The sequence below is a fragment of the Pristis pectinata genome, chromosome 1 (genome assembly GCF_009764475.1).
Source record: "Pristis pectinata isolate sPriPec2 chromosome 1, sPriPec2.1.pri, whole genome shotgun sequence".
Classification (NCBI taxonomy): domain Eukaryota; kingdom Metazoa; phylum Chordata; class Chondrichthyes; order Rhinopristiformes; family Pristidae; genus Pristis; species Pristis pectinata.
The window spans coordinates 82,326,281-82,350,526 of NC_067405.1; the positions used below are offsets into that span (position 1 = coordinate 82,326,281).

The 24,246-nt window shown below is 47.8% G+C and overlaps 1 protein-coding gene across 1 annotated transcript in view; it reads left to right on the forward strand.

Annotated features, from left to right (window-relative positions):
- Positions 1-1,105: 1,105 nt before the first annotated feature.
- The window catches only part of LOC127577150 (BRD4-interacting chromatin-remodeling complex-associated protein-like), a 112,286-nt gene continuing 89,145 nt past the window's right edge, over positions 1,106-24,246 (forward strand). Inside the window, exons 1-6 of the mRNA XM_052028091.1 lie at positions 1,106-1,562; positions 1,788-1,928; positions 11,696-11,741; positions 16,555-16,597; positions 17,289-19,136; positions 21,009-21,275. Of these exons, the coding sequence (XP_051884051.1) occupies positions 11,701-11,741; positions 16,555-16,597; positions 17,289-19,136; positions 21,009-21,275 (2,199 nt within the window). The 5' untranslated portion in view covers positions 1,106-1,562; positions 1,788-1,928; positions 11,696-11,700. The remainder of the gene's footprint in view (positions 1,563-1,787; positions 1,929-11,695; positions 11,742-16,554; positions 16,598-17,288; positions 19,137-21,008; positions 21,276-24,246) is intronic.

Here is a 24,246-nt window from a genome sequence, read left to right on the forward strand (position 1 = left end):
CCTCTCTCTCTCCCTCCCCCCTCCCTCCCTCCCTCCCCCCCCTCCCCCCCTCCCCTCCCCCCCTCCCCTCCCCCCTCCCTCCCTCTCCCCCCCCCTCCCCCCTCCCTCCCTCTCCCCCCCTCCCTCCCTCTCCCCCCTCCCTCCCTCTCTCCCTCCCTCTCCCCCTCCCTATTCAGCTTTCCTCTCCCTCCTCCCCACCTCCCTCTCCCACTCCCTCCTCCCTCCCTCTCCGTCTACCCGCCTCCTTCCCTCTCCCCCCACTCCCACCCCCTCCCACCCACACACTCCCCCCTCTCCCTCATCCTGTCCCCCCACCCCTCAGTGGAACAGAATACTTTTCCCAACTGTTCTTATTTATCAGTGCATGGCTTCTCACAGAGTAATCTTTTACATTAAGTAATATTTCCTTAAGAAGATTATCAAATCATGTCAGGGACGCACAGCTCAGCAGAAGGCCGAGTTCCCGGAAAGCCCAGATGCAGGGCATGTCTGCATCAGGCTGTTTGCTGTCAGCCTGGTGTCCGGGGCTGCAGTTCCCGACGCCGACACACGCTCTGCTCCTGGTGTTTTGACTCTTGTTCCCCGCCCCCCTCCCATTGCAGCCCCTGAAGTGATGGCGGAGAAACCCCGTTGACAAGGCAAACCACATTGGCGGTGAGTCTTTTTTTTAAAGTGTTACAATTTTTTCTCTCTTCCCTGAGATATGATATATAAATATACAGTTACAAGTCTAAGCCGTGCCCGGGACACACGGGAAGGGAAGGAATTGTAACGGGAGTAACTGCTACATTGTCCCCCCTGTGTGAATTCCCTCAGAAACCCGAATCATTGTTACATTGTGGCAACATAAAACGTATCATTTACCAGAACAATGTATCAGCCTCTCCAGACAGCTCAGACTTTAATTACCAGATTGCGAAGGGAATAATAAATAAACCAAACTCAACCTATTCCTTGAGTTAAAAAGTTCTTTGTATTATTGATACCCCGTCACCCTCTGCAGTGAGGGCAGAAGGTGTTTCTCTCCACACCTTTGATTATTTTATCCCAGAGACTATTTGCTGAGACCGACACCATTGTTTCGCCTCTTCATTGATCCCTCTCTCCTCCTCCTCCTCCATTCATCAAGGTCGAGCAACTCCCCGAAGCAGCGAGTTCCCCTGTCTTGTCCTTGTGTCGGTGGAGGGGAGGAATGAGTCATGAGATTGGAGGTCAGATTACAAAATAAATAACGATCTGATCGCTCGCTGGCCATGGCTCTGGACTTTTCTTTTATTGGAAAATGACAGACGCCGGCGAGGGGAAATCGCCCTTCAGACCCCGCCGGAGTTACAAATAACCTGGTCTCACCTCACAGTTTGTAAAACGACCCCAATTCCCTGGTAATTATGGTGTAAAGACAGCGAATAATCGCCCCTAACACCATCAGTATCACTACCACTGGGTAACATTCCGCCCCACCCCCCGACAAATACACGTTAAGAGCGGGGATCCCATCAATGCCTGAATCGTTGGAAGTAACACCAGGGTTATTTATCGCTCGGTATGGAACGACAATAAAGGTAGAAAAACACTGTCAAGATGCAATGTGTTGGTGACCATCACCAATGAGAGACCACACCCTAATTCTGTCAGATGCTGTAAATTAAATGCACACTCCATCTCAATGTGTGGCGAAAATGCCGGGTTGATTTGTGCATACATTGCAGATATCCAAAAAAAAATGATCCCCTTGCAAAAACTCCTACACTTTCTCTTTTTTTCTCTCTCTCCCCGCCTGAATAAAGTGACAAGATGTCGGCAGGACAAGGTGTTCACTGTGGCTCCTCTCAGCTCAGCCCGAGACGCAGTACGTAGCCCCGTCCGATCGAGTGTCACCCCCGGCTCGTACCGTGAGGAGGAGAGGCGGCCCGCCCGTGCGTAAAATGGTATGTGGGAAGCCTTGGGGTTGAATGTTTAGTTGCCCGGGATAATTGCAGCCTGGCCCCGGTGCTGATGAACTACCGGGGAAGGAGGAGTTAGACAGCGACCATTGTTGGGGTGTCCAAATTGTCCCATCACCGCCGCCTCCTCACTGGGCTCAACTTCACAGCCTCGGCTTTTATCTTCATCAGCCCCTCGACCTATCGTTTGTTCCTGTTCTGGATTTATTGTGTGCGAGGGATAGCATTCTCAGAGCATAAAGTAACTTCCAGTGATGAGACGTGAGGACTGTAAACCACACTGAAGACAGGAGATGTTTCGGGATAAATGTAGACGGTGTGTTCCTTCCGCAGACGCGGGGACTGAGGGGTCGCCAGCCCACATCTCCCTTCTCCCAGTTCTCTAGCAATGACCTCCAAGCGACTTCATTCCATCTCTCCCGGCCTTACCTTGGAGATATTGTCTCTTTATACAGAGTCAGCTTCATCAAACCGGGCGTTTTTTTCACGCGACTCTCCGGGAAATTCCTATTTATACGGCGGAGGGGACTGAGAAATTCCAAAAAGCGAGTCCTGCCATTGGAACCGTCTCCCATCGCCTCTCCCTCTTCACTTACCCCAAACATAACACGCCTCTCTCTCCATCCAACTTGAAACGCTCCTCCTCCTCGCCCGTATTTACCGCGGAGAAGGATGTGGAAACTTGTGAGTTCAGGGGAGGGAACAGTTATATCATGGAGTATATCAACATTACATTGGAGGTCTTGAAGTACATAAAGGTGGATATATCCCCAGGGCCTGTGCCCTTGGATGTTCTGGGAAGCAAGGGAAGAAATTGCTGGGGCCCTGGCGGAGATTTTTGTATCATCGTCAGCCATGGGTGAGGTACCAGAGGACGAGGGTGGGTCATATTGTGCCTTTATTTTAAGAAGGGTAGCAACGACAGGCTATCAGTGGTGGGAAAGTTACTGGAGGGGGTTCTGAGAGACAGGATCTGTCTGCATTTGGAAAGGCAAGGACTGATTATAGGGATAGTCAGCAGGGCTTTGTGTGGGGGGAATTGAGCCAGAGGAAGTGAACAAAGTCTGCATTAATGAAGAAGGACGTTATAGTTGGAGGATTCAGGGAGGGACACAGTGGAACCCAAGAACAAATCACCATTGAAAAGGAGGATTAGATGTCTCAGCAGGCTTAAAGAAAGATACATCCCCAGGGATTGATATGGAGGCAAGGGTGGAGGTGGCTGGGACTCTGATCGAGATTTTTAAATCTTTGTTGATCACAGGTGAGGTGCAAGATGACTGGAAAACAATAAATGTGGTGCCTTAATTCAAGAACAGCAGCAGGGATAATTCTGGTAACTACAGGCCAGTGCTGTGGAAAGACATAAAAATCTATAAATTACAAAAATAAATAAGTTGTGCAAAAAAAAGGAATAATGAGGTAGTGTTCATGGGTTCATCTGCTGGTGCAGGGAAAGAAGCTTTTCCTGAATCATTGAATTTGATCCTTCAGGTTCCTGTACCTCCTCCCTGATGGTAGTAACGAGAAGAGGGCATGTCCCAGATGGTGAGAGTCCTTAGTGATGGATGCTGACTTCTTGACGCACCATTCTTGATGTCCCCGATGGTGGGGAGGGTTGTGCCTGTGATGGCGCTGGCTGAGTCTACGTCCCTCTGCAGACTTTTGTGATCCTGCACATTGGAGCCTCCATACCAGGCAGTGATGCAACCAATCAGAATGCTCTCCACCATACATCTATAGAAATTTGTGAAAGTCTTTGGTGACATACCAAATCTCCTCAAACTCCTAATGGAGTAGAGCCACTGATGTGTCTTCTTCAGTAGGAGAATTCTCTGTTCTGGGATTTACTCTGTTTACTTGAGAGGGCAGATGGAGCCTCAGGTTAACAGTGGATCTGCTGGTCAGTATGCATCTGAATTGTTAGCCTGGAATCTGAGCTTGGGTCCCTAGATATAAGACAACGCCACATCTGTGTGAACCAAAGTCAAGAGTGTGCTGAAAACTTGCCAGATGTTTAACAAGAAGTCTCAGATGGTACTTATCCTCTTTTGTTGCATTGTTTAATCTCCTGTGCATTTGTCATCCCATCAGCAGTGTTTCCCACACACTGGCTGTGGAAGCGGTGAAGATTACCGATTGCTGTGATGATGCATGCATTGATTCAGAGGCAATAAGTGATTTACAGCCCTTCTCTAAGCAGTGTGGTTGAGATTTTAACGTTCTCAAGGGGCTGCAAAGAGCACATTACACACCAACCAGTTAAAGGGAAGGTATGCAATACAGTTGCATTGTGCTAATGTGAACTACCCGATAGTTAACTTCATTTTGCACTTATAAGCGTGAGTTTTTTTAAGTGGGAACTGACAGGATGGATGCTGAGACCAGAGGAAATACTTCCCTTTAAAATGTCACTGATTTTCCAGTAACTTACGGTGATAAATAACACTTTGTACTCAATTTCTGTACATTTTAAGTTACCTGCATATTCTGAGCATTTGTACCTTTCTTTTCTCTGCACAATGGTTTCTAAGATTCTGAGGGATCCTGACAGGGTGGACGTGGGGATGCTTAGTACTGTAGGAGAATCCAGAACCAGGGGTCTCTGCTTAAAAATAAGGAGGCACCCAGTTCAGACAGAGATGAAGTGAGATTTTCTTTGCTCAGCAGGACACGGGGCTTTGGAACTCTCTTCCTCAAATAGCAGTGGGAGCAGAGTCTTTGAATATTTTGAAGGCAGAGGTAGATAGATTCTTCAAAGGGGGTTAAAGCTATTGCAGGGTTGAGGTCACAATCCGCCATGATCTGATTAAATGGTGGAGTGGGTAAGTGACTTCTGCTGTTAATGTTAATTCATTAACAGCAGAAGTACTTCATGGAGTACTTCTGCTGTTAATTCATTTGTTTCCCCAACAAGCTGTACCTATGTGCAATGTGTGCCATATCAGTGTTTTAGACCAAGCTCAACCTTCCTGATATTTTCACAGCCACAATGCAATGATATCCATTTGCTTGCAACTGATACATCTGATTGTACAAGTATTTATAGTATCACTCAGCACAGAAGGTGATTCACATCAAACCTTCTCAGCTCATAAAAAAAACAGTTGGCAGTCTCTTCACTACTGATCTGGCTGCACACTGACACCGTTCCATTCCTCTCGCTCTTGTTTCCTCATTATAAGAAGGATGTGGAGGCACTGGAGGAAGTCCCAAGGTGATTTACAGGAACGGTTCCTGGGATGAGGGATCACAATTACAAGGAGAGATGAGAGAGGCTGGGACTGTTTGATTTGGAGGAGGCTGAGGGGAGATGTCATAGACTCATACAGTTATACAGCATGAAAGCAGATGCTTCGGCCCAACACATCCGTACTGACCATGAAGGCTAAGCTAGTCCCATTTGCCTGCATTTGGCCCATATCTCTCTAAACCTTTCCTATCCATGTACCTGCCCAAGTGTCTTTTAAATGTTGTTATTGTACCTGCCTCAACCACTTCCTCTGGCAGCTTGTTCCATGTACTCACCACCCTCTGGATGAAAAGGTTGCCCCTCAGATCCCCTTTAAATCTTTCTCCTCTCACCTTAAACCTATGCCCTTTTAGACTCACCTCCCCTGGGGAAAAAAACTGTGACCATCCACCCTATCTATGCCCCTCATGATTTTACATACTTCTATTAGGTCACCCCTCAGCCTCCTACGCTCCAGGGAAAACAGTCTTGGTTTATCCAGTCTCTTCTTATAACTTATAAAGATATCTTATCAAGTCCTCCAGTCCCAGTCAGGGTGTAGATTGGAAAGAGCCAATATAAAGAGGTGAGAGGGAGGGGTGAGGCAGGAGCTGGCAGGTGTCAGGTGGATCCAGGTGAGGAGGGGTTGATTGGCAGATGGAGCCAGGTGGGGGAAAGAAGGGTGGGAGTTGATGTGGAGACAAGAAGGGGCTTTATATTCTGGAGTTTGAGAAGTAAGGAAGGTGGTGAGTGGCACCAGGTAAGGGAGAGATGGTGGGCAGATGGGAACGATTTGTACAATTCCATGAAATCTCCTCGTGTCTGCTCCACGGGAAGGAATCATGGGAGAAGTTATACTGCAGCAGTGAGATGCCCTGATGTCCACACCTGGAGCTCAAGAGTAGGAGGGGTTATGGTGTAAGACAGTGTAAAGTGTTATGGAGAAAGATGCCTGAATTCCAGGGCTGAAATTAATCAGAGAGACTGCAGAAACTATAGTTGTCTGCCCTGCAGTTTAGAAGCTTACAGTGATCTAATTTAAGCTTTCAAGATATTAAGGAGAACTAGGCATGGATCAAAACACTTTCCACTGGTTCGGGAGTCTAGGGGATATTGTTGAAAATTAACGGACTCAATACACAAAAAGTCCTGTTTCTGTGCTGTATCTCTCTGTGAGTCTCTCCCGCCCCCCCACCCCGCCACTCCCTGCCTTCTGCCCCATTGCCAAATGTGTCTCACTGCAGTTGTTGCCCTTTTAATCCCATGGCCATGAATTTTGTGAAAAGCCTATAGGAAATTAATCAAACCTCTTGTGGAAGCCTGATCAGATGCAGTATCCTCCTCATCTCTCTCTGGGGTCCATTGGAAACATAGAGAAACATAGAAAACCTACAGCACAATTCAGGACCTTCCGCCCACAAAGCTGTGCCGAACATGTCCCTACCTTAGAGACCCATAGCCCTCTATTTTTCTCAGCTCCATGTACCTATCCAAAAGTCTCTTAAAAGACCCTATCGTATCCGCCTCTACCACGTTGCCGGCAGCCCATTCCACGCACTCACCACTCTCTGAGTAAAAAACTTACCCCTGACATCTCCCCAATACCTTATCCCCAGCATTTTAAACCTATGTCCTCTTGTGGCAACCATTTAAGCCCTAGGAAAAAGCCTCTGACTATCTACCCGATCAATACCTCTCATCATCTTATATACCTCTTTCAGGTCCCCCCTCATCCTCCGTCGCTCCAAGGAGAAAAGGCCGAGTTCCCTCAACCTGCTTTCATAAGGCATGCTCCGCAATCCAGGCAGCATCCTTGTAAATCTCCTGTGCACCCTTTCTATGGCTTCCACATCCTTCCTGTAGTGAGGTGACCAGAACTGAGCACAGTATTCCATGTGGGGTCTGACCAGGGACCTATATAGCTGCAGCATTACCTCTCGGCTCCTAAATTCAATTCCACGGTTGATGAAGGACAATACACCATATGCCTTCTTAACCACAGAGTCAACCTGTGCAGCTGCTTTGAGCATCCTATGGACTCAGACCCCAAGATTCCTCTGATCCTCCACACTGCCAAGAATCCCACCGTTAAGACTATATTCTGCCATCATATTTGACCTACCAAAATGAACCACTTCACACTTATCTGGGTTGAACTGCATCTGCCACTTCTCAGCCCAACTTTGCATCCTATCTATGTCCCTCTGTAACTTTTGACAGCCCTCCAAACTATTCACAACACCCCCGACCTTTGTGTCATCCGCAAACTTACTAACCCACCCCTCCACTTCCTCATCCAGGTTGTTTATAAAAATCACAAAGAGCAAGGGTCCCAGTACAGATCCCTGAGGTACACCACTGGTCACCGACCTCCATGCGGAATATGACCCTTCAACAACCACTCTTTGCCTTCTGTGGGCCAGCCAGTTCTGGATCCACAATGAAATGTCCCCTTGGATCCCATGCCTCCTTGCTTTCTCAATGAGCCTTGCATGGGGTACCTTATCAAATGAATTTTTTGAGGATGTGACTAAGCACATCGATGAAGGGAGAGCAATAGATGTAGTGTATATGGATTTCAGCAAGGTGTTTGATAAGGTACCCCACGGAGGATGAGGGGGAACCTGATAGAGGTATATAAGATGATGAGGTATTGATTGGGTAGATAGTCAGAGGCTTTTCCCCAGGGCTGAAATGGTGGCCACAAGAGGACATAGGTTTAAGGTGCTGGGGAGTAGGTATAGAGGAGATGTTAGGGGTAAGTTTTTTACTCAGAGAGTGGTGAGTGCATGGAATGGGCTGCCGGCAACGGTGGTAGAGGCGGATATGATAGGGTCTTCTAAGAGACAGTTGGATAGGTACATGGAGCTGAGAAAAATAGAGGGCTATGGGTAAGCCTAGTAATTCCTAGGGTAGGGACATGTTCGGCACAGCTTTGTGGGCCGAAGGGCCTGAATTGTGCTGTAGGTTTTCGATGTTCTATGTTCTAAATGCCTTGCTGAGATCCCTATACACTACATCTACTGCTCTCCCTTCATCAATGTGTTTAGTCACATCCTCAAAAAAATTCAATCAGGCTCGTAAGGCAGGACCTGCCCTTGACAAAGCCATGCTGACTGTTCCTAATCATATTATACCTCCCCAAATTTTCATAAATCCTGCCTCTCAGGATCTTCTCCATCAGCTTACCAACCACTGAAGTAAGATTCACTGGTCTATAATTTCCTGGGCTATCTCTACTCCCTTTCTTGAATAAGGGAACAACATCCGCAACCCTCCAATCTTCTGGAACCTCTCCTGTTCCCATTGATGATGCAAAGATCATCGCCAGAGGTTCCGCAATCTCCTCCCTCGCCTCCCACAGCAGCCTGGGGTACATCTCATCTGGTCTGGGTGACTTATCCAACTTTATGCTTTCCAAAAGCTCCAGCACCTCCTCTTTCTTAATATCTACTAGCTTAAGCTTTTCGGTCTGCTGCAAGTCATCACTACAATCACCAACATCCTTTTCCATAGTGAATACTGAAGTAAAGTATTCATTAAGTACCTCTGCTATTTCCTCTGGATCTACACACACTTTCCCACTGTTACACTTGATAGGCCCTATTCTTTCACGTCTTATCCTCTTACTCTTCACATACTTGTAGAATGCCTTGGGGTTTTCCTTAATCCTGCCCGTCATGGCCTTCTCATGGCCCCTTCTGGCTCTCCTAATTTCCTTCTTAAGCTCCTTCCTGTTAGCCTTATACTCTTCCAGATCTCTAACACTACCTAGCTCTCTGAACCTTTTGTATGCTTTTCCTTTTGACTAGATTTATTATAGCCTTTGTACACCACGGTTCTTGTATCCTATCGTAACTTCCCTGTCTCAATGGAACATGCCTATGCAGAACTCCACACAAATATCCCCTGAATATTTGCCACATTTCTTCCATACTTTTCCCTGAGAACATTAGTTCCCAATTTAAGCTTCTAATTTCCTGCCTGAGAGCCTCATAATTCCCTTTACTCCAACTAAACGCCTTTCTAGTCTGTCCTGTATGTGTGTGTTATGTGTTCATGTTTTCCTACCCCACTGTGCAATCTGAGCTTTAAGAATAAAATCCTGCTACTGAGGGTAGAAATAGAAGGATAGGCCAGATGAATGCGTTGCCACATGAAAGAGTTGGTGCAGGGGCAGGGATTCAGATTTTTGGACCATAAAAATCTATTCTGGGACAGAAGTGACCTGGACTACCTCAATGCACTCTGTACTAACTCAATGTAACTGCACTGTATAATGAATTGACCTGTGCAATTGGTATGCAAGACAAGTTTTTCACTGTACCTCAGTACAAGTGACAATAATAAACCAATATCAATACCAACGCAACAGGAATGGGTTGTACCTGAACTAGAGGGAGACCAATAACCTGGTGAGGAGATTTGCTAGTGCTAGTAGGGAGGGTTTAAACTAGGTTGGCAGGGGAGTGGGAAGTGGGATCCTAAGCAGCATTGAGGCAGATGGGAGGCTGGAATTTGATATAGAATTCAACGACTGTCAATTCAGTCAGCAGCATGGCAGGGAACAAGGAGAGATTGTTGAATTAAATTGCATTTATTTTAATGCAGGAGGCCTGACAGGTAAGGCAGATGAACTCAGGGCATGGAAAGCTAAATGGGACTGGGATATTGTAGTAATTACAGAAACGTGGCTAAGGGAGGGACAGGACTGGCAGCTAAATGTTCGGGGGTACAGATGCTGTAGGTGGGATAGAGGTGGGGGAAAGAGAGGAGGGGAAGTTGCATTTCTGATAAAGGGGAACATCTCAGCAGTAGTCCGAGCTGAAATTACTGAGGGATTGTCCAGCGAGGCTTTATGTGTGGACCTGAGAAATAAGAAGGGGATGATCAACTTATTGGGATTGTACTATTGGCCCCCAAATTGTCAATCAGAATTAGAGGAACAAATGTACAGGGAGATTGGGGAGTGTTGTCAGAATAATAGGGCTGTAATTGCAAGAGATTTTAACTTTCCTAATATAGACTGGGGCTGCCATAGTGCTAAGGGCTTAGATGGGGTGGAATTTGTTAAATGTGTTCAGGAAAGTTTCCTCAGGCAATATATAGAAGCCCCCACTAGGGAGAGGGCAAAGCTCGACCTACTCTTGGGAAATGCGGCAGGACAAGTGACTGAGGTGTCAGTGGGGGAGCACTTTGGGACCAGTGACCATAGTTCTCTTAGTTTTAAATTAGTTATGAAGAAAGACAGATCTGGTCTACAAGTTCTAAATCGGAGCAAGGTGAATTTTGACGGTATGTGACAGAAACGTGCAAAAGTTGATTGGAGTAGGTTGTTTGTAGGTGAAGGGACATCTGGCAAGTGGGAGGCTTTTAAAAGTGAGATAGTGAAGGCTCAAGGTCTGCATGTTCCTGTTAGAGTGAAGGGCAAGGCTGGCAGGAGTAGGGAACCTGAGATGACAAGAAATGTTGAGGCTCTGGTCAGGAAAAATGAGTCATGGGTCAGGTACAGGCAGCTGGGATCAAGTGAATCCTTGGAGGAGTATCAGGGATGCAGGAGTGTACTCAAGAAGGAAATCAGGAGGGCAAAAAGGGGGCATGAGATTTCTTTGACAGAGATGATTAAGGAGAATCCAAAGAGATTCTATTAACATGTTAGGGGGGGGGGGGCGTGGGAAGAGTAACTAGAAAGAGAATAGGCCCCTTAAAGACCAAAGTGGGCATCTGTGTGTGGAGCCGCAAGAGATGGGTGAGGTCCTCAATGAATATTTCTCCTCTGATTTTACTGTGGAAAAAGACATGAAGACTTTGGAACAAGGAAAAGTAAATGGGGAGGTCTTGGTGATAGTCCGCATTACAATAGAGGAGGTGCTGGATGTCTTAAGACGTAAGAAGGTAGATAAATCTTCAGTCACCCTGCTCCAGGAAAGATGTTATTAAGCTGGAAAGAGTGCAGACAAGATTTACAAGAATGTTGCCAGTACTTGAGGTACTGAGTTATGGAGAGAGTTGGGTAGGCGAGGGAGAATGAGGTGTGATTTTTTTTAGAGGTGTATAAAACCATGAGGGCATAGATTAGGGGAATGCACACATTTTTCCCAGGGTGGGAGAATCAAGGCCATAGGTTTAAGTTGAGAGGGGAAAGATTTAATAGGAATTTGAGGGTCAACTTTTTCACACAGAAGGTGGCAGAATGAGCTGCCAGAGGCAGGTACAATAATAATGTTTAAAAGACATTTGAAGAATTACATAGATAGGAAGGGTTTAGAGGGATACAGGCCAAATGCAGGCGAATGGGGTGAGCTTAGATGGGAATCTTGGTCGGCATGGACAAGTAGGGCTGAAGGGCCCATTTCTGTGCTCTGTGACTCTCTGACTCTCATAACTGGTTCTGTTCTCTGGGTCCCTGACCACCAGGTTGACAAGCTGTACATTTACGATGTGATGCTGGTGTGTGATAATGGTTGGCGGAGGACATGAGCAACTCTTGTTTTCATGGACTCTGTGTCTTTCCATACAGTGGCCATGGAGGATGAAGATGGCAGGTGTTTGCTGGATGTTATTTGGTGAGTTTGACTTAATATGAATGATAAACTTAAGTTTGTATTTACATCAATACTTTGAAGAGTCTCTTGTTGACTGTTTTAATTAAATAGATTCAAGTATACTTCCAATTTTGTCGTCTCAGTCCATAGTTTCTGGTCACTGGATTAAAAAGATAGCTTTACTTCTGTTAATTAAGTGGAATTCACAGAAAATTCACAGAAACCAAAAACTCAACATTGGGCAGCAAGTGGGAATATGTGAGCAGGAGCAGGCTATTTAAGCGTGTAACATCAGATCACTGCTGATCTCTGCTTCAATTTGGCCACTCAGGTTTACTCCATATATGTACATTAATTCCGAAATGTTCAACGACCCTCACAATTCACAACACTTTTGGCAGTGGGAAGAATGTTCAGCTTTCTATCAACTTTATTGTGAAGAAATACTTCCCAACGTTACTCCCAAAAATCTCACATCTAGTTTCAAGACTGTGCCCTCCACAATATTCTGTGTTCCCTTTCAAGTAACTTTGTCATTTATTACTCAGCCTTCTAAATGTGAGGACATTTAATCTACCCCTCTTCCTAGCAGAAGCTTTTATGCCCTGAGATCATTCCATGGATTCTTTTCTGCACCCATTCTAGGCATGACCTACGCTTCTGAGGTGCAGTGTTCAGTTTGAACACCATACTCAAGCACAGGTGCATCACTTGTCTTCCAATCTTCTTTAGATATTTCTTCCATTCTTGTTTGACACAGTGGTGCAGTGGTTAGAACTGCTGCCTCGCAGCTCAAGAGACCGCGGCTCAGTCCTGACCTTAGCTGCTTTCTGTGTGGAGTTTGTTCAAGTTTATTGTTGTCGGCATACATGCCCTGGATATAAATGCCATGAAAATTAACTTTTTGCAGCAGCAGCACAGTACATTACAAATGTGACAAACATATTTTAACAAACTTATATTAACATAAATCATACATAATTTTCACGTCAAAATAAACATAACAACATTAGTGCAAGTTGAGAGAGAGACAGAAAGAAATATGGTCTTAGGTGTTAGGCATTTTCAGGTTGGTTCAAGAACCTGATGGCAGTGGGGAAGAAGCTGTTGTTGAACCTTGAGGTGGGGGTCTTCAGGCTCCTGTACCTCCTGCCTGTGGCAGCAGTGAGAAGATGGCATTGCCCCGGTGGTGGGCATCCCTGATGATGGATGCCGCATTCCTGAGACAATCGCCACCAGTAGTTAGAACATAGAACGTAGAAAAACTACAGCACAATTCAGGCCCTTCAGCCCACAAAGCTGTGCTGAACATGTCCCTACCCTAGAAATTACTAGGCTTACCCATAGCCCTCTATTTTTCTCAGCTCCATGTACCTATCCAACAGTCTCTTAAAAGACCCTATTGCATCAGCCTCCACCACCGTTTCCGGCAGCCCATTCCACGCACTCACCACTCTCTGAGTTAAAAAACTTACCCCTAACCTCTCCTCTATACCTACTCCCCAGCACCTTAAACCTATGTCCTCTTGTGGCCACCATTTCAGCCCTGGGGAAAAGCCTTTGACTATCTACCCGATCAATACCTCTCATCATCTTATATACCTCTGTCAGGTCCCCCCTCATCCTCCGTCACTCCAAGGAGAAAAGGCCGAGTTCCCTCAACCTACTTTCATAAGGCATGCTCCGCATTCCAGGCAGCATCCTTGTAAATCTCCTCTGCACCCTTTCTATGGCTTCCACGTCCTTCCCATAGTGAGGTGACCAGAACTGAGCACAGTACTCCAAGTGGGGTCTGACCAGGGACCTATATAGCTGCAACAATACCTCTCGGCTCCTAAATTCAATTCCCCAATTGATGAAGGACAATACACCATATGCCTTCTTAACCACAGAGTCAACCTGTGCAGCTGCTTTGAGCATCCTATGGACTCGGACCCTAAGATCCCTCTGATTCTCCACACTGCCAAGAGTCCTACCATTAAGACTATATTCTGCCATCATATTTGACCTACCAAAATGAACCACTTCACACTTATCTGGGTTGAACTGCATCTGCCACTTCTCAGCCCAACTTTGCATCCTATCTATGTCCCTCTGTAACCTCTGACAGCCCTCCAAACTATCCACAACACCCCCAACCTTTGTGTCATCTGCAACCTTACTAACCCACCCCTCCACTTCCTCATCCAGGTCATTTATAAAGATCACAAAGTACAGATCCCTGAGGTACACCACTGGTCACTGACCTCCACGCAGAATACAACTCTTCAACAACCACTCTTTGCCTTCTGTGGGCCAGCCAGTTCTGGATCCACACTGCAATGCCCCCTTGGATCCCATGCCTCCTTACTTTCTCAATAAGCCTTGCATGGGGTACCTTATCAAACGCTTTGCTGAAATCCATATACACCACACCTGCTGCTCTCCCTTCATCGATGTGTTTAGTCACATCCTCAAAAAAATTCAATCAGGCTTGCAAGGCAGGACCTGCCCTTGACAAAGCCATGCTGACTATTCCTAATCATATTATACCTCTACAAATTTTGATAAATCCTGCCTCTCAGGATCTTCTCCATTAGCTTACCAACCACTGAGGTGAGACTCACCAGTCTATAATTCCCTGGGCTATCTCTACTCCCTTCCTTGAATAAGGGAACAACATCCGCAACCCTCCAATCTTCTGGAACCTCTCCCGTCTCCATCAACGATGCAAAGATCATCGTCAGAGGCTCTGCAATCTCTTCCCTCGCCTCCCACAGCAGCCTTGGGTACATGTCATCTGGTCCCAGCGACTTATCCAACTTGATGCTTTCCAAAAGTTTCAGCACTTCCTCTTTCCTAATATCTACATGCTCAAGCTTTTCAGCCCACTGGAAGTCCCCACTACAATCCCCCAGATCTTTTTCTGTAGTGAATACTGACGTAAATTATTCATTAAGTACCTCTGCCATTTCTTCCGGATCCATACACACTTTCCCACTGCTGCACTTGATAGGCCCTATTCTTTCACATCTTATCCTCTTGCTCTTCACATACCTGTAGAATGCCTTGGGGTTTTCCTTAATCCTGCCCGCCAAGGCCTTCTCATGCCCCCTTCTGGCTCTCCTAACCTCCTTCTTAAGCTCCTTCCTATTAGCCTTATACTCTTCCAGATCTCTAACATTACCTAGCTCTCTGAACCTTTTGTAAGCTTTTCTTTTCCTTTAGACTAGATTTATTATAGCCTTTGTTCACCACAGTTCCTGTATCCTCTTGTGACTCCCCTGTCTCATTGGAACATGCCTATGCAGAACTCCACACAAATATCCCCTGAATATTTGCCACATTTCTTCTGTAGTTTTCCCTGAGAACATCTGTTCCCAATTTAATCTTCCAATTTCCTGCCTGAGAGCCTCATAATTCCCTTTACTCCAAGTAAACGCCTTTCTAGTCTGTCTATTCCTATCTCTTTCCAGTGCTAACATAAAGGAGATAGAATTATGATCACTATCTCCAAAATGTTCACCCACTGAGAGATCTGACACCTGACCAGGTTCATTTCCCAATACCAAATCAAGCACAGCCTCACCTCTTGTAGGCCTATCTACATATTGTGTCAAGAATCCTACCTGAACACACTTAACAAACTCCTCCCCATCTAAACTCCTCACTGTCTGGAGATGCCAGTCGATATTTGGGAAATTAAAATCCCCCATCACAACAACTCTGTTATTCTCACACCTTTCTAGGATCTGCTTCCCTATCTGCTCCTCAATATCCCTGTTACTATTGGACGGCCTATAAAAAACACCCAGTAAAGTTATTGACCCCTTCCTGTTCCTAACCTCCACCCACAGAGACTCCGTAGACAGTCCCTCCACGATGTCCACCTTTTCCGCAGCCGTGACACTATCTCTGATCAACAGTGCCACTCCCCCACCTCTTTTACCTCCCTCCTTGTCCTTTCTGAAACATCTAAAACCCAGCATTTGAAGCAACCATTCCAGTCCCTGAGCCATCCAAGTCTCTGTAATGGCCACATCGTAGCTTCAAGTATTGATCCAAGCTCTAAGCTCATCCGCCTTGTTCACGATACTCCTTGCATTAAAATAGACACATCTCAAACCGTCTGTCTGAGCACGTCCCTTCTCTATCACCTGCCTATCATACCTACTAATCGCTTTCTCTACTTGAGAGCCAAACACCTCCTCCCCAGTCTCTCCAGTTCGTATCCCACCCCCCAACAATTCTAGTTTAAACCTTCCCCAGTAGCCTTAGCAAACCTCCCTCCCAGGATATTGGTCCCCCGGGAGTCAAGTGCAACTTGTCCTCTTTGAACAGGTCATACCTGCCCCAAAAGAGGCTCCAATGATCCAGAAATCTGAATCCCTGCCCCATACTCCAATCCCTCAGCCACGCATTTAGTTGTCCTTGGTTGCACATTCCCCCTCTGATTGCATGGGTTTCCTCCAGTGCTCTGGTTTCCTTCCACACCCCAAAGTTGTGCTGGTTTCTGGCTTAACTGGCTGCTGTAAGTTTATCACTTCTGTGTAGGTGAGTAGTAGAATCCAGGGAGTCAATGAAAATATGGGCAGGATAAAATGGGATTAATGTAGGATCTGCTAATTGTTGATGGTCGGTGCAGAGTCAGTAGATGTTAGATGACTCCATGACCAAGATCTTCTGCGGTATTGAACAGAAATTAGGCATAGGATATTTGAGATGCAAACTGTTGCATTGATTGACTCTGGTATAATGAATAAAATTTCTCTTTGTTTTCCCAAATAAGCACATGTCATATTAGAGTTCTTAAAATAGAACAAAACTTAAAACGATTTTCTAATCTGTGCTCCAGTGATCCTCAAGCGCTGAATGACTTCCTGCATGGATCTAACAAGGTGAGTAAACTTACATCTTCAAATCTGTGCTGAGGTGTTCTCCATAGATAAATAAGACCAGTGTACTGCACTGTGGAGGAGGTGCAAGAGTACGAGACTAATGGGAGAGATCTTTTGAAAAGTTGTGATGGGCTAAGTATTTCTCTGCAGAATGCTGTGGGATGGAGGTGGGGTGTGGGAAGGTGGATGAATGGCTCTAGCTCCTGATTTGTTCTGAATTTGCCAGCTTTGGGCCGCCCCTTGACACAACACGATATTGAACTAAAGCTAATCGAATAATCTGGGGAGTGCTTTACACATCAAGGGTGAAAGAAGTAAAACTAGCAGCTTGTCAGGCGGCAGCTGTGGAGAGAGAAGCAGAGTTGATGCTTCAAAACTGGGAGAATGAACATGTTTTGTGGTGAGGAGGGAGGGGTGGAGAGGACAGAGGACACTGGATGGCACAGGGTTCTGACTGACAGCGGGCACTGTGTGAGGTAATCCCAGAAAGCAATGGGAAGTGGTGGTGGGTGATGGGTCGGTTGTGGTTGGGGGGTGGAGTTGGGGGGGTTGGGGGGTGGAGTGTGGTTGGAGGGTGAGGTTGGGGGTGGAGTGGGGGTTGGGGTGGGGGGGGTGTTGGGGGGTTGGCAGGCACAGACCTGTTTGCGGATCACTGATTTGTTTGTGTACCAAACAACCTCTCTCTGTTCAGGTGCCGGGTCAGACAGCGTCAGCTGTTGAAGGCTTCAGCAGCCAGGTATCAACGTCCACCACCTGCGTCGAAATCTCCTTCCTGGAAGATGACATCTTGGGCTCACCGGCCAGCTCGGCTCAGGGTGTGGACGAGCCCTGCGACATCCTGCAGCGGAGTCTGCAGGAGGCCAACATCACGCAGCAGACCTTGCAGGAGGAAGCTGACCCGGCAGGCAGACTGCTGGCGCAGCCCTTCCCCCAGCCTCCCTCTGCTGCCCGGCCCAGAAAGCTCTCAGCAGGGCTGCCCACTGACCTCGGCGCTGCGTCCCAGCAGCCGCTTCCTGCCACCGTCGCACCCCAAACCCTGCGGCGGCGACCACTGAGCACCCACTTCGTCAATGAAGGCATCGGCGTGCCACAGTCGGTGCTGCCGGTCAGACCGAGCAGTGGGGCCCGTGCCCACACCACGTCCAATGGCAGCCCCAGAGCCCCCGGCCTTGGGCAGCTCCAGATGGTCAACCGGCAGCCCGGTCAAACTGCCGGGATGTCCACTGGCCCGAATCATCAGCGGTCGATCACCGAGCACAGTCCCTCTTCAGGGAGCTACGCCCCCGCCTCACCTTCGGAAGACCCAGTGCTCCCAAGGTCATCCATGTCTTTGTCCCAGCGGGGCAGCACCCTCCCCGGGAACTCGCTCTTCGCTAATGCCAGCCTCTCGCAGTCGGCACAGCCAGTCACTGTGATGGCAGCCACCAGTGGCCAGAGGTTGCGGGCCCCAGGACCCACTCAGAATGTCACCCTGCACACAACTCCCCCTCCAGTTCAGCCAAAGCACTGTGTGAATATCCAACCCAAACCGGTCCAGATAAGCCCCAAGCCCTCACTTAGCCCAACCTCCCCGGCCCTTCAGACTGCATTGCAGATCCAGATGGAAGCCGTCCTGCAGCAGGAGGCTCCACAGAACCTGACCTTTGTGGCGGGCGGCCGGAGCATCTGTGGGCGAGGCCAGGGCCACCCTGCCACCCTTGACTCCAGCCTGACGAGACAACAAACCCGGCCCAGCCTGGGCAAACCCCTGGGCATCCAAGTTCTCAACTCGGGTGGCGGTCTGGTGACCCGGCCCCCCTCAGCTCCTCGGGCCGCTATCCCGGGACGAAGCCAGTTTATGTTGTCGGAGCACTTGGCCGGCACCTCAGCCTTCAGCAGAGCCCAGCAACTCTCGGCTGGTCATGCTGGGGTTGCTGCTCGTGTCCTGGGCAGTCAGGGTCCACCTGCTCAGTTAGGCACCAGACAGTCCTTGCCTGCGCAGATCCTGACTGGCCAAAACGTGGCAGGGGACTTGACCAGCTTCGGCCAGGTGTTTGCAACACCCAACGCACAGCTGGCACTCGGCCATGGAAGGGCTCGCCTTCTGCCTGGGCCTCTGCAGCTGCAGGCCACTCAGCTGGCTCCGTCCACACTGCTCCAGGTGCCCGCCCATCTGAGCACTGGCTTTGCACAGCCACGTTCGTCAGGTCAACGTGCTAAAACTGTGGCGCAGGTCTACTCGCTCCTGAATCAGACAACTGTGCTCAACAACACGGGCCCTGTGGGACAAGGCGGGAACCTCCAGCAGTTGAGCACCATCTCCTCCAAGAGCAGTGCCGTGCAGCCACAGACTTCCACTGATGCACCGTGTCTCAGGCTGCTGCAGGCTCACACACCAGCCCAGTCTCCGTTCCAACTGATGGACACCCAGCATCCTCCCTCCCTCTCAGTCACTGCCCCACCAACCAGCCACACCGCAGCTGAAAATACCAGTAAACTCATCAACCAGCAAGATGGGAGATCGGCACTCAATGCCGACCAGCTCCTGCTCTTCCGACAGGTCAGTCCCTTCCTGTGGCACATTTTCATACCAAGGTAGTGGAGCAGAGAGGTAACGTGGTTGTTCAAGGGACGGCAGTGGGCCAATTAAGTTACTGAACTGGTAATCAGAACTCTGGACTAGTGATCTGAAAACATTAGTTAAAATATCATCACAGAAGCTGAAGAACTTAAGTTTGGTATTTGATCTGGAATTTGAAATAATTTCAGTAATGGCGATTATGAAATTATTGGATTACATAGAACACAGAACAGTACAGCACTGGACAGGCCATTCAGCCCATGATGTTGTACTGATCTTGATGCCAATCTATACTGAATGTCCTCCTGTGTGTCATCCATATCCCTCCATTCCCTTCATATTCACGTGTCTCTCTAAAATCCTCTTAAACTCCACCAAACTGTCTGCTTCCACTACTACCTCTGGTAACCTATTCCAGGCACTTACCACTCTCTGTGTTTAAAAAAAAGGAAGCTTGCCTCTCACTTCCCCTTCTAACCTTAAAAGCATGTCCTCTAGAGTTTGACATTTCTGCCCTGGGGAACAGATTCTGACTGTCCACCCTATCTATGCCTCTCATAATTTAAAAAAAATCAGGTCTCCCCTCAGCCTCTGATGCTCAAGGGAGAACAACCCAAGGTTGTTCAATCTTTCCTGAGAGCTCACACCCTCTAATCCAGGCAGCATCCTGGTAAACCTCTTCTGTATCCTCTGCACAGTGTCCACGTCCTTCCTATAATGGGGCGACCAGAACTGCATGCAATACTCCAAGTGTGGTCTGACCAAAGTTTTCTATAGCTGCAGCATGACTTCCCTACTCTTATACTCAACACCCCTACAATGAAGGCAAACATTCCACATGCCTTCTTTGACACCTTATCCACTTGTGTAGCCACTTTCAGTGAACTATGCACCTGGACCCCAAGATCCCTCTGTACCTCAATGCTATTAAGGGGCCTACCATTAACTGTACACTTTCTCCTTTCATTTGACCTCCCGAAGTGCAACACCTCACGCTTGCCCGGATTAAATGCCATCTGCCAGTCCTCTGCCCATATCTGTAACTGATCTATATCCCGCTGTATTCTTTGGTAGTCCTTTACACTGTCCACAACTCCACCAGTTTTGGTGTCATCTGCAAACCTGCTAATCCACCCATCTACATTTTCATCCCAATTCATTGATATATATCATAAACAACAGAGGTCCCAGCACTGATCTTTGCGGAACACCAGTGGTCATGGACCTCCACCCTTCCACCCCTACTCTCCGTCTTCTGTGGACAAGCCAGTTCTGAATCCAAACTTGCAATTCACCCTGGATCCCGTGCATCTTTATCTTCTGAATCAACCTACCATGAGGGACCTTATCAAATGCCTTACTAAAGTCCATGTAGCTAACATCCACTGCCTTATCCTCAACAAGCTCCTTTGTCACCTCCTCAGAAAACTCAATCAAGTTTGTAAGACATGACCTGCCCCGCACAAAGCCATGCTGCCTGTCCCTAAGCAGGCCATGCCTTTCTGAATGGACTGGAAACATTTCTTGGGAGATGGCTAATGATAGTCTGTTAAAGGCTTTTAAAAGGTAGGGTGCATAAGTAAAACGAGGGGCCATGAGCATAAAAGAGTCTTTAATTCATCTAAATGGTTAAATATGAAACAAGTAATTGAACACAGAGATGTTTAAGGAATTTGGGGTTTAAAGTGGTCTCACTGTTCATCTGAGATGGAGTGGGGGGGAGGAGGTTGCTGAGGGGTTCCTGTTTCTGTATTTTAATGTTCTTTTTCTGAGGGGTAAATTGACAAAAAAAAACAAGGTCAATAAGGTTTCTCTTAACTCCACCCAAGTCTGTTTCTTTTACATTTGCAGAAAGAGCAGAAGCAGCAACTCCTTTACCAACAAGCCTTGAAGCTGCAGCAGGAGAAAGGCCTGTCCTTGACATCTTCCGGCGGCTTGTCGGTGCCGGTCACTGCTGACAGTGTCCCGACGTCTGTCATCACCGGTAGTGGGAGCGGAACTGCAGCACAAGCCAAGGCCAACCTTGTGCCAGCAAACACTGTTCGAAAGGAACCCAAAAACCAACCAGTATTACCTCAGGCTCAGTCCAGCCACTTCCTGCCAGCTTTGGCAAGCCAGGTATGAATCGATTCCAGCTCACAGCAGCTTTGTCGCATGATTACACTGAAGCCAGATCTGTAAGGGTTCTAATGGTAAACCTGTCGTTAATCTTGTGATGTTGTCACCAGCTTTATTCAATTATTGAAGCTCAATTATTGCCTGTCAGATCCTCTTTGTTGCTTGCACTTAATTGCACTTTTAATATGGACAACATTTCAAGCCACTCTCAGAATGTTATCAGACAGAATTTGGCACTGACCCACAGATGATCAAAGCATGAGTTTCTTCAAATCAAACAAAGGGAGAATGAGAGCAAAAAAGGTTAAGGGAGGGTGTTCCAGAGTTCAGGATACTGACAGCTGAGGCCTTAACTGCTGGTGTTGGAATGGTGAAAGTTGGGGATACAGAAGATCCCGGAGGGGACAGGTAGACTGGACATTGTAGCTATAGGTGTAAAGCAGTGCATCATTATCACATCAACGTAGTATGGATGGAGGCTTTCAAATGGAAATCAAATTAAAAGCCCAAGCTGTCATTAAATGGTTAACAAGGAACTTTCAACATGGCTGCTTTCCGTGCTGTCTAACACTATGACTGCGTGGAGGATGGAGTTAATGTGAGCAGACTGGAGGAATGGCTGCTTTCTCAACAGGCAGAGGTAGCGGATGTCTGTGCATGAACCGTTGTGGCTGGACAATCCTGTCCTGCCCAGCAGGATCCTGGCTTCATCCCTGCGGGGCAGAGTTGTAGAGCCACGAAAGGGAACACCTCAACTGCAAGGCTGCTTCGACTCTCTTCCCTGTGATGCTCTGTGGCTGCTCCTCGTCAGTATGGTAGGGGCATCGAAAACAGGAGGGCATAGGTTTAAGGTGAGAGGAAGAGATTGAAAGGGGATCTGAGGGGTAACTTTTTTACACAGAGAGTAGTTGATATCTGGAACTTGCTGCCACAGGAAGTGGTGGAATCAGATACAGTCACTATGTTTAAGAGACATTTAGACAGACACTCAAATCGGCAAGGCATAGAAGGATGTAATTGGTTTATTATTTTCACATGTACCGAGATACAGTGAAAGATGTTGTTTGCATGTCATCCATACAGATCATTCCAAAACGTAAGTACATGAAGGTAGTTTCAAGGGAAAAGCAATAACAGAATGGACCTAATGTGGGCAAATGCGGTTAGTGTAGATGGACAAAAAGGTCAGCATAGTCTTGGTGGGCCAAAGGACTTGTTTAGCTCCCTCTACGACTGTATGCACCACCACCAAATGTTGTGCATTTGCCGACAGAGGGAATCCTTTGATTTGTTGAGCTTCCAGAGCAGCATGAGACAAGGCCACAGCCTTGCTATGGATATGGATCCTTGCAGCGAGCCCTGAATGCTTGGTTCAGCTGGATCGGACACAAGCAGGGTTGCAGACCAGCCAGGATGCCCAGCTGCTGAGGTGTTGAAGTGCTCCTGGCATGGGAGATACTGTAAAGTGGAACACCTCCTCTGAAGAGCAAACACGTCCTGGAGACAGTGGGCACCAATGGTAAATGGTAAAACCCTCTCCTGTCTGGGTCTGGCCAGCAGTGGATAGGAAGTGAATCTTATTTGTACCCGAGTGGCTGGAGCAGTTCGCCTGACATACTCAGCATTCCATCACTACCTGTAGGTCTTGCCATGCAGCTCAGAGACATGGAGATGGCAGTGTAGGGCACTGGGAGAGATCCACCACTGGATCATGTCCACTTCAAGTGACATACTCCTAATGCCAAGGTCCGCCATCAATCAGCACCGCCAGGAGTGGCTGACACTGGAGAACTTTGCTGCTTTGGACTTAATGTGCAGCCTTGTCCAGTTACCTCTCAGCTCTGTTCACCATCTCCAAGACCCTGCAATACAACTGGAGCCCACCTCTGGGCGGGTTGTGGCTGGTGTGGCCATCCATGGTGGAGGCCAACTCCAAATGTCTCAGTCCTGACCACAGTAATGTGGCAGCTCCTTGGAGAGGGCTCTGGTCACCACTGCACTCCAGCCAGGGCAAGCGACCGACAAGAGATACCAATGTCGGTTGAAGAAACGACTGCAGCTAAAAGATGGGTGATATGTGGGAACGTTCAACAAGTGAGGCCATAGAAGCTGAAATGTGGAGCAGTGCCAGAAGTGTATTACAGACCCCAGATAGTCAGAGACAGATACAAGTGAAAACACATCACAGAAATAAAACAATACAACGGTGGTAAAACAATTTCTCCAATTTCAGGTAACCTGATCCCCTTCTGTCCCTTTGCTCTCTCCACCTGACCTACCCAGTTCCTCCTACACCCACCCCAGCCCCCATCACCCTGTTTCTTTCCCGTCTTCCACCCACTCCATTGCCCATCACCCACACACTCCTCCCGCTGGGTCCCCTCCCTGCCCCCCCCCGTTCCCATCTGCCCCCCCCCCACCTCCCTCACTCGATCCCAGGCTCCACCTTCCTCTCCTGTCAGCTTCCATCACCTGCAGCCCTTTGTCACCCCCACCCATCACCTCCCAGCCTCTGTCGCTATTCCCACTCCCCCCTCCCCATCTGCCCATCACCCCTCCTCACCTGGATCCACCTATCACCTGCCAGCTCTTGCTCCACCCCTTCCCCTCACCTCTTTATACCAGCTACCTCCCCTCTATCTTTCAGTCCTGATGAAGGGTCTCGACCCAAAATGTCAACTGTCTATTTCCCTCCACAGATGCTGCCGGACCACGAGTTCCTCCAGCATCTTGTGTGTTGCTCCAGATTCCAGCATCTGCAGTCTCTTGTGTCTAAAATACAACTGTGGTGTTAGGGATTTCAACCACTCAAACCTCAATGGGCACAGAAAGCAGGAATAAGGTAGCGAGGATTCTGAATTCTTGGGTTGCATCAAAAAGAACAGTTTTCACATTAGTATGTAGCAGGACCAGCAAGAGATGGGGCAAAGCATGGGTTGGTGGTTTTAAGGAATGTGAGCATCATGGAGGA